At 41.1% G+C, this 18,333-nt stretch overlaps 1 protein-coding gene across 1 annotated transcript; it reads right to left on the bottom strand.

Annotated features, from left to right (window-relative positions):
* Positions 1-17,531, bottom strand: TSPAN13 (tetraspanin 13). The gene is made up of 6 exons (XM_082311186.1): positions 17,446-17,531; positions 5,104-5,271; positions 3,708-3,788; positions 2,730-2,843; positions 2,289-2,399; positions 1-1,079 (listed from the first exon to the last, which is right to left on the bottom strand). The coding sequence occupies exons 1-6, from the start codon at positions 17,506-17,508 to the stop codon at positions 1,005-1,007; spliced, it is 612 nt and encodes a 203-aa protein (XP_082167312.1). The 5' UTR covers positions 17,509-17,531; the 3' UTR covers positions 1-1,004.
* Between the last annotated feature and the right edge of the window lie 802 nt (positions 17,532-18,333).

An 18,333-nucleotide genomic window follows, 5' to 3' on the forward strand; every position in this document is an offset into this window, starting at 1 on the left:
AACAAACTACTGGAAACCATCACTTTTTTATTTTTACTTTTCTCTCTTTTTTCTTTTATACACATCATTCAAACTCTAATGAAATCAAGACTGTTAGCTGGATGACAAAGGAATATACACTGCTGAGTTATTACAACAATAATTTTACACCATCTGAAAAAATAGCTGTACAACAACTTTCCAGACATCAGGTTTCTTACATTAAAGATGACAGACCACTATTGATTCTGATGTTGTGCAAATACCAAACTTCATTCACTTGTCAAAGAAAAAAAGTTTCAAGTTTGTCAGCTGCAGATTACATTCTCCTGGTTTTCTTCATTCATTGTTCTCATAGTGAAGATATCCATTAAAAAGTAAAGAATTATTTTCACTCTCAACAAAATTCTAAAGCTACCAGAAAGCCAAAATAAACAGGGAAGGGGAGGGATGAAGACTACAGTAGTCATTAACATATACTTATGTGCACTACAGAAAATAACATCTTTAGCTTCTATTTTTACCTTCACAGGAAAGTGGGAGACCATTATTAAGACAAAAAAGTTGACTAGAGTTCATCCTAAAGCCTAATCAAATCATACAGTCCAACCATCCACCATATATTTTTATCATTTTAATGAGAAATCATGTGAATTTTTGTAATCAATGAATACAGCAGAAAATACTCCTGGGTTTTTTTGAACACCAGAGAAACCAGTAGTGCTATAAAGCTCACTGTATAGAGTTCACCACATCAATCACCAAAGTCTTAACAGAGTTATTTAACCAGCTCAGAGCAGCAGTCTGACTCTGCCCAGCTACTGAATGCACCATCTACTTCAAGAGAGTGATTCTTTGAAGAAAAATAGTGGGAAATGAAATATGAAAACTACAAATTTCTTTTGGAAATAAAGTTTTCTTTTAGGTACATGCGGAATACCTATTATGGAGAAATACCAAACAATGGAGAATCAGGATTTTGAAGTAGAGGGTGCAGAGAGAAAATTCAGTCCTTTATGAACTTATCAAAGAAATGCACTAGGGTTCGCACGGGGATCCTTTTGGTTCCTGTATCTATACGTCAGCCAGACTCCCAGAATCTGAAAACAAAAACCAAAGATATTATTAAGCAGAGGGTCTCCACCCTATCTTCCATCAGTTTTACAAAATTTGTTTTAAACATAAAATGAATTTCCAGTACACAAGTTTAGGGTATTTTACTATTGCTAAAATTGCACAACCACACACCAGCTTTCTTAATTAGAAAAAAGAATGCACCTTCTCAGAAAGAATTCATACTTTGCAACAGAGAGAAGAACAAAACAAATAAGCCAAAACTGTATTCGCAATGCAATGTGAAATATTTCTCATAGGCATGCCTAGCATTAAATTATTCTTCCCCTCCCCAAACGATAAATATTCATAAACTTGATTTTAGTGTAACGATAAACAAATCCTCCAAATTGTTTCATTTTACAGTTACCACTTAACTATAAGGCTATTTTTCTACTACATTTTCAAATCCTGTCATTCCCTCCAGCTACCTTCCTCCCTTCTGGCAGCTTCACATTTTTAGTGAAGAAATTGGAGGGCAGATATCAGAGTGATTCTGTTTAAGTTGCTGTATCTCTCTTGTTGCTATAATATCTACAAATCTTCTGAAAACTGCACTAAGAAGCAGGAGGAGTATCTTCACGTGCTCTACTGTGGGGTTATGAAAGACCTGCTCTGAGGATTTTTATTCACCCATCAATAAAGAAAGCATATGTATCATCTGGGTACTACAACAAAGAATCAAAGATCTTTTTAACCCGATGTTTAAAATACAGTTCACTCATCATGAAACTATATCTTTGCACTACAGGAGGCACAAAAAAAAAAAAATCCCAAAACCAAAAAACCCCAAAGACTGCGTATGTGCATGGGTGGGGGGAGGCGGGAAGAACAGGGGAACAAGGTAAAGCAACGGCACTCTTTTTATTACTTTTGGAGAACAGTAAATCTGAATAGCTAACTTTCTGCAAAACTTAAAACTTTACAGCACCACATTTTAATGTGGTATCTAGTTGTGGTTTGAGTCTAAATCACATAAAGTTGCAAGAACTCCCAGTGTTGAATAAAGACGAGTCCTCCTTTTGGCAGACTTAAGCAAGCTGATAGCCTGGAAAAATTTGACCTAATTAATTATTTGACTCCTGAGATAATACTGAGAGTTCCTGTAATAAACCCCCTAAAATTAATTGTTTCACAAAACGAAGCCTTAGAAGTGGGGAAAAAGCACTCCATTTTCTAACCTCCTACTCACTTACCTCTGTGAAACTGAAGAAGAGTCCTATGCCTCCAACAAATCTCAGCACCATTCCAGAATATTCTTCTATTATCGGTGCACACGGTTGACACTGGTGATTTCTAAAACAATCCTGTAACAGATACAAAGAATTGCATTCCATTTTCTGATGACACTTCATTGATTGAAAGCATCTGGTTAGCTCTATAAAAGACTGCCAGCCATGGACAAAACTCTAGCAGTTTCAAAAGACTCCAAAAAAGCAAGTATATAAATGACAATGGAGTACAACCTTTCGAGGGTGCTGTGTGATTATGTTTCCAATAAGTTAACTAAAGAGCTTAGTATCATTGTAACAACTACCTTACACATTTCTTAAAAAACTCTGCTTTCTGCAACTATGAAAACAGTTGTACATATTTGAACAAACACAAAGAAGTTTTTTCATGCTTGAAGAACTTACAGAGGAGCAAGTTTCATTCGGATCAAAAACTCTGAATCCACAACAATTCAGATTTCTCTCAATATCTGTTCTCGCGCTGTTAGTGTTATTCCATCCCACTTCTAGAAGTTGACTCTACAAGGCATAAGCAAATACATATTATATTAAATAAACTGTTTTGCATTTCACTGGAAACCAATACACGAGGCCAAGCTGATAATTCCCTAACTAAAATCTTCAGATCCTAAAGTCTAACAGGATAATACATTAAAGAATTACTTGAACGTTCAAACAGCCTGTGTAGCTAATGCAATAGCAGCACCTAGCAGCAGCACATTCATGGTTATAATTCATTTTCTTCCTTTTTTTTTTCCTAAATGCGATAAAAGCACTAGTAATGAGACATGCAACTAATCTAACTGGGACTGCTCAGGCTTTAAACAAACAGTGTGCTTACATGTAGGAAGCTGATTACTTAGTCACTGTACCCTTGCCTGCTTCTTATGCAGTTAAGAATTAGGCTCCATACCCCATGGAAGCTGGTTTTACTTTCACACTTAAGGGTCACCTCTGTTCCTAATGTAGTCATGACCTTTTCAGTTACACAAAACCAATCTTTACATTATGATTATTGTACACTTCATCAGCTTAACTGGAATTGTTGAACACGTGACAGTTAAGATATCATGCTGCTACACTTGTGACCATAAAACTACACAGGAAGCCTAAAAACAAAACAATTTAAAAAAAAAAAAAGCTGAAAGAAATTTTAGAACCCAGATGTATTTCTTTCTAGCTACCACAGCCAAACACTGCCTAAGGTCTACTCCTTATTTAAAAGGATAATGCTGATTTTCTTAAAATACGCTGTCCCCATTTTGTGGAAGACTATATATGTATATATATAAAAAAAATATGTGTGTGTGTGTCTGTGTATGTACATATATATTTATAGTATTATGCTGTAGATTAACTGAGAAGTCAAGAAACTTTTCTTACCTGCTGCTCCTTGTTTAGTGCCAAACAGGCACAGGAGACAGAAAATTGGACAATAAAGACTAGCAAAAGAATAATCATGTACTGGAAATATTAGTTAAGGATACACTCTCAAATTAATTTTGCTTTTACAACACATACACCTAATGGTATTCCTTATTTCATTGGATAACAATAGGTCCTTTAAAAACAAAAGAAATATAGAAGTAAATTCTGACTGGATGTGGAAAAGATGACCCAAATAATGTTCCCAGAACTCCATTACCATATATAATCTCTTTTTGGCTACTACTATACATAGCTGGTATTTCTGGGTTAGGTGTTTCTTGCCTAGCAAGACAACATGAGCAGAGAGGTTAATAAAAGGAGCTTCGAGAGAAATCTATAGCCAATTTCTCCAGCTTTAGGGACTCATGTTGTCATTTTGAGATATTTCACTTAAATACAGTAGTAAAGAAAACGCTCCTCTGGGTATTGCATATTCAGAAGTTTTTTTTCTTCAATGACATAGTCCTGTAATTAATTACAAAAGGTAACTTTAGCCTAGATTAAAAAAAAGCGAGAGTTGCTTTTGGAACACAGCCTCACACACTTTTGGACTAATGCATCTGAAAACAGCATAAAACAAAAAGAAAAAACTTTGGTACTAATGATCACATTTTGAAAGTCAGGCACAATTTTGCTGCTGTGTTCAGAGGCAGATACTTATCTCACACAATTAAACTGTTTGTAAAGTGGAGGTGACCACTTATTCACAGACCGCAACGAGAAAAATAAGAATTTTATCTGATGAATCTCTTCTCTCATCCAAACAAATCAACTTTGTTACGCAAGGCAGCACTACAGACTGCTTACACAGCATCAGTAAGCATAAAGGGGCAGCAAACCACACTGAGGCGGCCTGTGCTCATTTCTAGTCTGGGTTCGCAATTAAAGACTATGTATGAAAAGAAAGTGCTTCTTGACAGCCTGTGTTACCCACAATGCATTCCCCTACCAGTTACAACCAGCTCGCTATCTGGAAGTATCACCTTTCTCTACCGTTAAACATTAATAGCTCACAAACTCTAGCTTGGTGTAGGGCTGAGCACACACTAACAGGCACCTGTGACACAGTGACCCACCATAAAAAGCTCTCAAAAAATTAAAATAGTTTGATTTTTAAAAAGAGGAGAAGCGAATACTTCTGTCTTCAGAGCACAAACAAGGGAGAAAAAAAGGAAGCTGGAATAAAGTTAAAATGGGAAGGAAGTTTAATTTAGACTGCACTTGACCAAAGTAAGATTGTGAATTTCTGTTCTGTTTCTGAAGCACTTTCCATATCAGTCTCAGCTGACAGAGCAGGTTGCTTACATGGATTGAACCATGCTGTGATCCATGTAATGCATTAGAAGGATACAAAGAATAGCAATACTTGATGATGTTTCACCGCACCAATTAATCCGACTAAGGCAATAAGGAAGAGGAAGATTCCTACTGCAATTGCCACTCCAACAACTCTGAAACTAGAGATGAGGCCAAAGCCGATTCCCCATGCCGCAATTCCAATCAGCAGCAGGCTTACCAGCTGGAGGGAAGAGAAAACAAAAAGTTAGTCTGCATATTAAAAGAGGCTCAACCTACACACAGCTACATTCTTTACATTAAAGTTATTAGGTACAATTTTTCTTTCCAGTGCAAAGACAAGAAGCACAACCCTAAACAAACCAATCCTTCACTTCATCGTAGAGATAACTTCAGTTCCAGATGTTTTAAGGCATACGTATTCTTCAACACTGCCAATGTGGAGCTGTTACAACCTCACCTACCTACAAGTCAAGCCATGTTGCATTACCTGTGACTTACTGGAGACACTCAACTGAAGTGTGGATTATAACAGAATTGACAAGCTAAAATCATCAGCTTTAATTCACAGAATGGAAGAAGAATGAAAATTCCAAATGTCTTCTGAAACAGAGGCAGTGTATTTAAAGAAAATAGGATATACAGCTCCACAGCTCTGAACATGTGAAAAAGTGCACTTTGCCAAAACTTCCTGTAATCAGGATTACAGCTGTATTAATTCATTAGAGAAGCTTCTACGTAGTTGATGATACAACACAACAGTTAACAAGGTCACACAAAAATACTTTTTAGATCTGTATCTCAAGGACTTCATGCAGTAAAACAATAAAGGTGCCCTGTCTCCACTACTTATTTCTTCGAGAAAATAGCTCTACTATGCAGTCAATCCTATTTCAATACCCCAAACACTCTTATGCTGCTTCCTTCCTTTTAAAGGTGGTATTCAGGGAAGGCAGGCAGAATCTGTCCCAGTTAGTTTACTGGGATTTATTGTTTACATGGGCAGGAAGCTCCAGCCTTTCCTGTTTCCATGCCAAAAACACAGAACCAAAAAAAAAAAAAAAAATCCAACATGAAAAGCTGCCGAGAAATCTGTAACGAGGTACAGCAGGAGGGAAGCAGCAGACAAAGCCAACCCAGATGTCCAATACGCAAGATGCCTAACACTCTCTGGTTTGAAACAGTTAGACCTATGTGTAACATATCGCCCATTACATTCTCTGTTAAATAACACCAATTCAACATGCAAGTTTTAACTTTCCAAAACCTCACCAAAAAATACTCAGAAGTTGTATCATTATTAAAAAAACCAAACAAACAACAACCCAAACCAAAACAGTAAGCACTTAGTCTAGTCCAACTACTTGGCTTTACAGAGCAAGCACTTGTACTTGCTCACCAGTTTCCATTCAAACGACCTATCTCATGACATTTTACTGCTTATCCAGAGGGGTGAAAAAAATTAAACATAAGAGGAAATTTCCAACTTCTCCATCATTTCAGTATACTTACCCTACAGAAGGGCATTTTTGTTCGTTTTAATACCAAATATGTCTGTGTATTTTTTCAACTTCAGTACCTTTTAGAAGACTGACCTATGTAATGCTGCTTTTGAAACATGGAAATCTAAGATAACATCAAGAAAGCTAGTAAAACCAATAGTGATGCTGATCAAGATCAAAACACAGTGGGTGGTTTTTTTCATGTGTTCACACAAGGGCACGCATCAAAAATGTTTTTGCCAAATCCACAGGAGAAATTTAAGAGTCTGCAAGAAGAAAAGGAGGATATTTGTCATACCTACACCTCTCTCTTACCACGTGAAGAGACAAAAGAACGATATAAAATTCAAAGGAATTGTTCAATACCAGTAGAGTTTTAGGATTAATTCACGTTTGTCTTTGTTTCTCAAACAAAAAGCATTATTACCATGTTTAGTTAAAACCAGAACATCGGGCCAAGATGTCATGAATCTAAATTACAGACAGAGGGGAAGAAAAAAATAAAACAAAAAACCTTGGCTCTGCCACAGACAGATTTTCTGAATGCATGCTGCACAAGGCTATAAACTTCCTGACGTTGTTATGTTAAAAATTAGCCTTGCTAATCAGACAGTTAAGTGCAAGATCTAGCTGTTCTGATCTATGCCCATTCACTTTATTTCATTGTCTCATACCACTGGAAAGATTTATTTTTCCACGTAGGTGTCAGAAGGGAACAACAAAAGAAATCCCATAACCCAATTTCCAACCAGAAAGTGCTGGCTGACGTCCCACGCTCTGCATCAACTTCTAAGCACTGAACTCACACTGCCACTACACAGACCTTCAAAGTGTTATCTCATAAAAGAATCTCAAAGGCAATGTCAAATTTCAATTCATTTCACAAAGAAAAGCAGAAGAAACTTTGCTCCTAATGACTTTCACCAATACTTCTTTCTCTTGCCTGATCAGTGACTGCAAATCTTTACTTTCACCAATCTGCCTTCAGGATACCAAAATGTGTATTTGTTCACCTCTTCGTTCATCTCATAAGACGTCTAAAACAATTAGATGAAATGAATTTTATTCTTAAAGTATCAAAATCAAAAGAAGAGACCTAAACACAACCTGTGCTTAGAACACCCGTTGGATAAATGCAGCACATGCGTTGCAGTGTACCAGTTACTTGTTGCTGCTGTAACTCATCTCAGCTTCCATTATTCTGCGGATATGCACATGAAATGAGTGTGTATGACAGTAAAAGTTATTACCAGTTTTAGAGCCATCAGCCTAATTTTCAAGCTTTACCCCCACAGTACCAAGGCTATATTTTCTTTTCTTTCACACGACAAAGTTGTCCATTGTCTAATCCTTAAAACATCTGGAAATTCAGTACGATCACAGGTCCATGTTACTGCGCTCTGGTTGGCAAGCTATGCGAAAATGCTGTATCCAGTCAGGCAGATACCTGATTTGGATCAAAATAACTATCAGATATTCCAATTTTGGCCCTTAGAACTGTGGAAAACAGACCTTGTGTTTGAAAACTGGAGACCACAGGTTTACAAACCATTCCAGAAACAGATTTAGTATTAAGTTCCTGCCTCCTCTGCATGTTGACTGAAAGATGAAATCATGGTTATTCCTTCATTTTCAGGTTTGGGTTAGACAAACTGAATGTTGAGCTATAAAACTATATATATATACACAAAAATATACATATATATATACACACACACACAATTTTATAGGGCCATAATGTGGAAAACTAAAGTAAATGTGCATTACTACGAACAGGAAAAATAATTTAAGCTGTTTTGGGAAGAGGTTTTACAAATTTGTAAAACAATGCAAGGCATTAGCCACTGTTTAGCTGCTAGAAATGACTACTCAATAATGCTTATTCCAGTCTTTGAAACAAAAGCATTTAGATGCAATATTTCTAAAAGTGGAGCTGCTGAGACTGTGTAGTAAAATGCACTTGAACAAAAATACTTAGTGACCCTAACTACTTTTAAATTAGTAATATGTACATTCTAAACATACAAGCTTTACTTACTTATAAAAAAATCACATATTTCTGTTAAATAAAGGAAAAAGGTCTCTCTACAGAGCTTCTGAATGTCACGTTTTATTTTACTGAAACCACATTTCACGGCACCAGAACTCCTCCAAAGAAAACAGCATCACTTACATAAAGCTAGCTTTGGTTAACACTTCAAATATTTACTTGATAAATCTACCAGAAATACATGAAATCGCAGTCCAGTTTTTAGTGATTAGGACTGATCTGGTTTCCCACAGTAGTCTTATTAGTAAGCTGATAAGGCATGGGTTGGAGAAACGGCCTGTTAAGACTGAATGACAATGGGCTGGACTGCTGAGCTTAAATCGATGGCTCAGCATTCAGCTGGTAGCAGGTAAGAAGCACCACAAAGGCTGATACCAGGGCCAATATTATACAATATCTTCATCAACAACCTGGGTCCTAAGACAGAATGAATCCTCAGGATATTTGTGGATGATACTAAACAAGGAAGAGTGATTGACTCTCCAAATAGAGATTCAATTCAGATGGACCTTGATAAACTTGAGGAATAAGCCAACAGGAACCTTATGAAGTGCAAAATTCTGCTCCTGGCGTGCTTCAGTGGAGCCTGGGAACAGACCGGTTGAACAACAGCCTCACTGAGATAGACCTGGGGATCACACTGGTTGCCAAGCTGAATATGAGCCAAGAGTCTGCTCTCATTGAAAACAGGGAAAGCCAAGAGGAGTCCAATCAAAGGAAACTTAACGCTGGTGAGATTGCAGCTCAAACACTGTGTCCTATTTCAAGCCCCCCAGGGTTGAAAAGGAATTTGAGAACCTGGAAAGAGTCACCAAAACGGCCTGGAGCCTTGAGGATGATGTCTGAGAAGCAAAGCAGGTCATGGAGCTGGGTTTGTTCAGCCTGACAGAGAGGCAGCCTAGGGATAATCTAATAGCAACTGAAGCTGAAGGCACATTACAAAAACAACGGAGGCAAACTCTTCTCAGCATTGACAGACCACAAAACAAGAGGCAACAACCGTAAGTAATGGCTTGGGAAGTTCAGACTGGACATTAAAAAAAACATCTGCAAGGTGGTTTGGTGCCATACTCAAGAGAGGTGATAATTTTTGTTCTCGGAGGTTTTCAAGACTCAGCAGACAAAGCCACAGCTGGCAAATGAGTGTTATTTGTAAACCTGCTCTGAGCAGGAGCCTGGACAATGAGCCCCAGAAGTCCCTTCCAACCAACACTCCCACACACCACAGCCAGCTCTTCTACCGTGGAAGCTTTGCCACTCTCCACATCAAAAATCAGTTTTAACAGGCAGATAAGGGACAGATTTAGCACTGACCAAGGACGCCTCTGTAATGTCTAGCTCATTAAATAGAGACTATCACCAGCTCCTAAACCCCATATCAACAAAACACCTTCTAGCAACCAGTAAGAAGGTCTCTCAATAAAAGAGCAATGAATGATTCTTCAGAAGTACTTACACAGCTTCAAAAACACAAGTACAAGTCTTGTTCTCAGAAGTGATTTAAAAGGTCCCATTCACTTAATGCATGTTTACATAGAAAGTCAACTGGCATTAAGAGAGAAAGAATTTATTACAATCTCAAGCTGGAGCAATCTGTCTCACAGAAAGATGCTACAAGCACATACTGTCCACAAACCAGAAAAGCAACACAGAGGCATGGGAAGTGTGTGCGTGTGTGTGAGTGACAGCTAATATTTTAAATTTAATATCCTCATTTACTACGTACTATCTTCTCCATCAACACAAATTCTAGCAACCTTATTTAAAAAGCAAACATGCAAACATGGGATTAGCATAATCCAATATACAAACTCATCAATTTGCAATTAAGTAAATGCTTTACCAGAACAAACCTATAGGTTCACACGAATCCTAAGTGAAGATCAGTAGTTTTCACTATGAGATTGAGTACTTTTCTATGAAATAAAAAAAAAAAAAAAAAAAAAAAAATTAAGAAAATCAAGCATCTTGCCAATAGACAAAATCTTACTCCAATGTCAGCATCTCTATAGGAAAGATTTTAGGGACTGTAAGTTCAAGATCAGTGGAATGGATCAGACTCCACTTTAAGGGACTTCCATTATATTTTTTATACATATATATACTCATACACACACATTTGAACTTCAGAGGTGTTTCAACAATAACAATTTCTAGACAAGAATTTCTTTGTCACAGAGGTAAAGTCATCACAAGTTTGATTGTCCTGTTCTCCAGTTAACTTCTTATTAACATGACTAAAGCATTAGCCTTTACAGTACTTGTTGGGGTTTTCCTTCCCCTTACTGCTGCATAAATCACTACTTCTACAACAGCAACAAAAATCTCCTAATTTACTCTATTCTTTCAATCCAAGTTCTCCTGTGCACATAGTTGCTCATTTCCCTCACTCCTGTACTGGAAAAATGTATTTCTCTTCACATTTACCCCTTGTGTACTTATCCACAAGCTTACAGTCTACATTACAAAAAGAAACCAAAATACTGACAAATTATTTCTCTAGACACCACCACTGAGAAAAAACTCAAATGCCAAAACCAGTTCCTCCTTCCTTCAACAGCAAGCCACAAGCAAACCTGCTGTTTTGACTAACTAGCAATTTTTCAGCATTTCAGCCAGCTTGGACTGCTCGCTAGGAAGGAAGTCATACGCAGAAGTTACTGTTCTCGCTGTTTTCTTCTAGCCTCGGCCCAAAAAGGAGTTAGTAAAAACTGCATTTCAGAACTCAAATTTCAAGAAATAAAGCCTCACTGTTCCCTGGGTAAAGAGATTATAAGGCACTTATACTGGTATCAACAAAGGAAATATTTACAGAATAGCTGTCAGGCTGGATATGGAACAGGAACTAAAACCAGAGAGATTACACGCATGATGAAACACATACTCCCTAACCTCCCTCTCCACACATACGTTCATATTCCACTTCTTTTAAGGGGGCTTTAAAGTTTAAACCTCAAATGGTATATGTTTTGAAGGTAGAGATTTCCACCACCCTTCCCTTCAACTTGGCCAATCATTTCTGCACAGCCACAGAAAATCTGGAAGACAATACTTCTGGTCCCCTGCACTTCATCTAAAAACACATTGAAACCACAGACAGTATATAGTGGTGCAGCTTTAGCAAGCTAAGACTAAGCTAAATTGATTTCCATCACAGCTGTAAGCTAGCCAAACTGTAAGCAACTTTATCTCCTTACAGTACTTCTTCAGCTTTACTGAGAGCACAGTAAAGGCTAAGCAGTAAGGAAAGCTCTGGGTACCTCCAAAGGATTTCTAACAGAAAGCAAAATCTTTCACCTTTAGGTGACTTATTTAAACGAGGAGTGATCAGTAGTCTGGTTACTGAACAGCCTTGAGACACATGATGTGGAACAAGCAATTTATGTGAAAGGCAGCATTCCTGTCTCTTATCATGAAAGCCAGTTCTTTCAGTTTGATGGCCTAGTTCAGAGTTCTTCATGTTATTGGCCAATAATTAGGATCAAATTGGTTTTGACCATGTAACAAGCTTCTTTCATGTTAAAATAGCAGTGAGATTTAACCCATTTTATAAAGAAATGCAAGCTTTCTGCTGTGTAGCAGGAACAACTATCTTCTGAAATGTTTAGTTTTGCTTGCTTGATTGTTCATTGTTTAAGAAGTTGTGAAATGTTTTCAGGAAGGTTGGTGATCCCATAGATCCTTCTTCCACACATACGTCTCCCTCAACATAAAAACAGCAGCAGAAAGAACACAACTAATAATTTAAGCAACAAGGCTACTTCAGGGCATTCAAAGGGCTTCTCGATAATTGTGCTGGCTTTAAAGTGTTCACCTGCACTGCTAGGATGGCTGAAAACGTCAGTGGTATCAAAACATACCATGCTCCATATAGCCGCCTCCTTCTGTGCCCTGTCGTTCTCCAGTTCTTTCACTAAACAGGGTCTGCCTTCCCAGCTCCAAATGCCACTATGCGTTCTGCTCAAGACAAGTGAAAAAACAAAACTTGTGCGTATCTGGTCTACAGACCCAGCACGTCTCAATTCTGACCTGCTACCACAAACCGCTGTCACTTTGGCTATAAACTGAAACACAGTATAGCTGAGGGCATTCCCAAGCACTGACGAGAAGTCTTACAATATGTATCTATATTTTTGCTGTAGTCACTCTTCTATGTTGTCAAGCATGAGCGTAGAAACCTTCCCAAAAAGCCAATGTAAACAAAAAACCCTGAGACTAAATTGACGTGACCAACATTAACCTTCCCTGCCACACACCCAGGAGCTTCTATACCACTCTTTTATTTACACGTCAAGACTAGATAGCACAGCTTATACTGCTGCCTTCAAAATGTCCGTGAGAATGACAGAAACGGCTCCAAGGCAACCTGTCCCATCTGCTGAGCATCCAGTTAGGACGATGAGCTAGACCAGCCCAGCACAGGCTGGTGCTGGAGCAAACTCATGACGCTGCACTCCCAAATGCTGACTGGAGATCGTCGGACATGGCGAACAGCAGGCTATTTACTGGTTGCTTCTGAACAAACAAAACTTATACAAACTGAAATGGAATTGAATGCAGAGACCATAGGTTCGTTTACCACTGTGAAAGAAATTGCCACGAGGCAAGAACTATGTTTCTCTAATTCTAGATTAATTCGTAGCCACTACAACAGTCAGAAATTATCAGAAAACATGGAAAACAGTCACATTGCCTTTCCTTAGGGAAATCCAGATGTTCACCCTGCCTCTAACACCAGGTTTCCCCTACACAGAGAGAAGGGAGATGGAGCTAGCAGATCAGCATGGAAGATGCAACATGCTCAACCCTCTGCGTCGGGAATGCTGCAACTGAGACAAACACTACTAAAAACTCTACCGTGGCGAATATGTGCTGTCCAAATGTGAGAATTTCTATCCTCATCTTTGTATACTTTCATAATACAGGAAAAACGATTTTGATGAAGAGGGCAGAAATGCACTAATTACACTTTCAATAAATACTCCACCCAGAAAACAACAGGCAGCAACAGAAAAAACAAACCCTTTCAAACACAGTGCTTTGGAAAGTTATGCAAAAACCAGGACACTTCATAGGCAGTCTAGAAAACAAGTTCAGAGAGCAAAGTATTATGAAAAGTAAATGATTTTGATAAAAGTACTTTCTAGTGTTAAGAGGAAACATGGATGCTCTTGTGGAATGAACTCTGTGCTACTAAAAAATACACCCTTTTAACGGTAAAGGTACTGTATGTTTTACTTTAAATCAAATAGCCACTCTAGCTGTAAGAAAAACTGAAAGCCTGCTTATCAAAACAAAGGCATGATGTTTACGTACTGACAACAAACAGTTCATGTTTTCCTGCTGCAGCAATAATCAAGCAGCTGCTCGGGTGACAAAACCAGCACACACCATACAAATGAACTGACTGTCAGTATTTTTTTTTTTTTTTTAATTTTAAATATTTAATCTTGTGGCCCAGCTACCACTTCAGTCTTTCATCACTAGCTAGGACTTAGGAATTTCCCTTTCCTTTCTGAGAATCTGATTTGAAATAAGATATCAACTGTTCACACTTCAACACAATTACTCAAGAATTCCTCGGAAGGAACACTGTCCACCTAAGGAAATCCTTGTCTGGTTAAAGTGAGCCAATAGTGGTGGAGCCAGTATCTAGGGTTCTCATACCTGGAAGATTGAAAGTCTTGAGTTGCATACACATCCTTGAATTTGGCTGAACTCTGTGGACAGGCATTTTAAACAGTTTGTATGGGTTTGTCATTCAATGGGAAATGTAAATATGATTGAATAAATAAAGACAAAATTGGTCAGATACCCAAAACTAATATTTTAAATTGTTCTTGCATGCAGACAGTTCTTCCATGTAAGACTTTATTCCAGCAATACATGTCATATTATATACACACTGAGTCAACAGTCTATTTTTCTCTACTCTTCCAATACCCATAAGGAACCATGCTGAAGTCAGCAAGACTCAGCATAGATGCCAGAATTACTCATATAAAATAAATTAAAAAATAGAATCAGGGCCTAAGGACATTAACTTAGTCCAGAGAAGAACCAGAAATCATCAGCAAAGCACCATCTGAAAAGAATGTTAAGTGAGCAATTAGGTTAGTGGGTTTCTGGTTTCTTGCCTTAAACCAGTAACTGATTTATTACTGCCAGGACATATATTTTTCTTGGTGTACTACTGTAAAAAGTAAAACAAGACAGCATTTAAAAAAAAAAAATTCAAGCTCCAATATGCCATTCTAGGAGTGTTTTAAAGAAAAGCAGACTATAAACTGTAATCCCCAATATACAGTTCTGAGGGTTAATTCATTCCAAGCATGTGATACAGACACATCAATGCTAGCTAGAAAAACATTCAAGAAGCGTTACCTATTTGACCTTGTATCCCTTCTTACCCCCACTACTCCCTTCCGACCAATTATTACTGTGAATTAACATTGTTTAAAAAGATGATGATGAAGTTCTTGCTTTGGCTGTCTTCTGTATTCTTTTTCCAGCTGGGAAAAAATAAGCCCATCATTCATTTTGCTATTGCAACCCAAGTTTAGATTGTCAGGTTTTTGTCTAACCAAGGAACAGAAAAGCCCACACATTTTGCTAGATCAACTCCACCAGGCCAACTAAACACCTTAAATGTTATTTCTGCAACTCAGAATTTAAAAGCATTAGTCTTGTAACTTGCCTATAATTAATAAGCAACACAAGCAATAACAATCTGATATTTCAGTTACTATAATTCAAAGAAGTCACTCCTTCCCTTCACCAAAAACATATGTTCTGCACAGGTCAGATGAAAGAATACCAAGCGATGCCCACAAAGTAAATTCTACTCAGGGAGACATCAGAGCAAGTTTAAGGCAATAGGTGCATTGTACAGGTATCACAAACAGAACTACAGAGGTCCCAAAGATGAACCCACCCTTGCTATGCCCAAAAGACCTACCAGACCCCTTACACCTAGTTAATATTCCTGGCTGTAGGAATAAGCAATGGTGTCTTCAGAAAAAACACCTGCTGTCCACATGACATCAAAATGAGATTTGTACATGTATTATGTTAGAAAGATCCAGATTTCTCTCACTCTTTATCACTCAAGAAATAATAATAATAACAACAGTAACAAAAAGAAGTCTTGCATTAAGCTCTGGTTTACTGACAAGAGAAATCAGGACGGGACAATTCACGTATAACCCATCCATTGGGATGGGGCAAGCCCACGAAAAGTTGGCCAAGGTGATCTTTTCATGTCCCTTCCAACCTGGGCTATTCTGTAATTCTAACTTACCTTCATTGTGACAGTCTACATATACTAAACTTACATCCAACTACAGATGCCAAATGAGGCAATGCCTACCTGCTCCCCTCTATTCTGGCTGGAGTAGCATGGGCAACCCATAGCATCACATGGATCCTGGGTGACTTTCACAGCAGGCAAGCTGAGCTCCCCAAGATGCTCCAAAGACTTTTTCAGGGACATACTCCATTCTGCAAGGTCCTCCAAGGAAGCACACACAACAGCACAGCCTCTCCTATATTAAGGTTTTTGTTCCGCTCTTTTCTGAGGGAACCGAAGGTCACCTCATACACCAAAGAATATAATAACAAACAGCCCTGGCTTCAGCACAAGCACTTCTACATCCATTCATGCTCCGTCCTGGTGATTACCATCAGGTCCAGTAACTGCCAGCTATGAGAACCGTTTGTTCTGATGAACAGCATTAGACCTGTTTGTCCTCCTGTCTCGCCTTCAGCAAAGATCAGGCAGTGCTTTCAGAAAAGCACTGATACAACTGCCTGCAAGCACTGGCTGACCCCAATTTCAGTCTGCCGAAAGTCACCCCCAAGCACGGCTGTTAACATGAAACACTGGAGGACACGCTACCTCTCCGGAAGTGCTGCGAGAGGAAGCCATTACACATAGTCCTGTTTCTTGCTATTTCTGTGTCATTTTAAAATAGACAATGAGGAAAAAAACGCACAGCTGTACCACAATTGGAGATTTCAGTGTTCTCTGTTGGAAATAGGTCCTCCAACTTGCCTGAACAAAAGCAGGTACCTGCCTGGAGCTCCCTAGCAAGTCAGTTATTTCCATTTAGCATACTAATATTCCCCCCCCCCCCCCCCGCACGTTTCCACCGCCCCGAAGCAGCCAGACTTTGTAACCCACGGGTCCACCCCAGGGGAGAGCAGGGAAGCCTGCTTACTGGGGGCCTCCCCAGCGTAACCCCCTCCCTCTCCGGTGTGCTTTGGTCTGTACGGGTCCTGTAGGGCCCAATACACCGACGTGGCACTTGTCACTCACCGAGCTGCACTTATTTCGGTGCCGCTCCTTGGCTGAGGAATAGCAACATAAACCCTTCCTCGTGCACGCCTGGCTTGGCACACCGACCTTTCCGGGCAGGGAAAAAGGGCGCCGGCGGCCCGGGCCTCCCCCCGCCACGGGGCCGCCCCCGGCCCGGCCCGGCCCGGCGGGGGGGCCGCAGGAGGGGAGACACCCGCCCCGGGCAGGCAGCGCCCGCCGCGCCGCCCGCGCCCGCACCGCCCTGGATTTTGATCCCAGGGAGCCACGTCCCTGCGGTGACAAAGCCCGGCCTGACCGGGGCCACACCCTCCCCCCCTCACAGCCGGAGGCCACTACCGAGCGGCGGCCCCGGCTCGGGGCGACCCCGGCTCGGAGCCCCCCCGGCCCCTCAGCAGCAGCCCGCCGGGAGGAGACCGCCTCTGGCCGGAGGCGGCCCCGCCACCCGGCGGCAGAACCCGCAGGGCAGAGACCATCACCGGGCAGCCCGCGCCCCTCCCGCCGCCTCGCCTCAGCGCGGCGGCCACGCACCGTGTAGAGCAGGTTGAGGGCGCAGAGGCAGTTCTTGGAGCAGGCGAAGCCCCCGCACACCATCGCGCCGCCGCCGCCGCCGCCGCCGCCGGGGAACCGCGCAGCAGGAGGCCGCCGCGCCGCGCCCCGCCCCCCACCGGCCGCCAGCGAGCGGGCGCGGCCGCAGCAGGTGAGCGGCGCCCGCCGCCGCGCCCGCTGATTGGCCGCTCCCGGGCGCAAAGGTAAATATATGCAAATGAGGAGGCGTGGAGGGTGCTGGGAGGTTTGGGGGCGGCGGCGGCTGCTGCTCTGCCCGCCGGCACCCGTTATCTGCGGGCTGGGCTTCGCCCCGGGCTCGCCGCAGGGACCCGGCCTCCCGGGCGGCTTTCATCGGGGGCGGCGGCGGCCCCGCACCCCGTTCTCCCCCTCTACTGCTACGGAGGCCGCCGGGGCTCCCGCGTCGCCCCGGGGGGATGGAACGCGGCCGGCCGGCTGGGAGCTGCCCGCCGCCCCGCCTGGGCCAAGGGCACCGGTCCCAGGGCACCGTTCCCCGGGGCTGGCCGCGCCGCCGGCCCCGCTGCCGGAGGCGGCGGCGGAGGGGTGGGCCCCGGCTGCGTGCTCTGCCTGCGAGATGAGGTGGGGAGGGGGACCCTTGCTGGGGCCTTGGCTGGGGGAGGGCTGGCATCTCCTCGGCCATTTTGTTGTTTAGGGAGCGAGAGATTCCTCCCTTGGCAGATGGCACGTATCTGCCTGTCATCGATGACCCAGGCCCCTCTGCAATCAAAAGGAAACATCCAGGGATTTACTTCTCTACGGCATTAAGCTATTTGGAGTACTGTTCAGTTTTACTAGCCGTTCATCTGTATTTTTATTTCCTTTTTTTTTTGAATTTTTATTTGAAATTTGTAT

Source organism: Platalea leucorodia (assembly GCF_965183815.1).
Source record: "Platalea leucorodia genome assembly, chromosome: 1".
Taxonomy (NCBI): domain Eukaryota; kingdom Metazoa; phylum Chordata; class Aves; order Pelecaniformes; family Threskiornithidae; genus Platalea; species Platalea leucorodia.

Excerpts from the sequence above, each read along its gene's own strand:
- TSPAN13 (XM_082311186.1), bottom strand. The coding sequence starts at position 17,508 with ATGGTGTGCGGGGGCTTCGCCTGCTCCAAGAACTGCCTCTGCGCCCTC. Across the intron at positions 5,272-17,445 it reads CCCTCAACCTGCTCTACACG|CTGGTAAGCCTGCTGCTGAT; the intron begins GTGCGTGGCCGC and ends TCTTCCCTCCAG. Across the intron at positions 1,080-2,288 it reads TCTTCTTCAGTTTCACAGAG|ATTCTGGGAGTCTGGCTGAC; the intron begins GTAAGTGAGTAG and ends TTTTGTTTTCAG.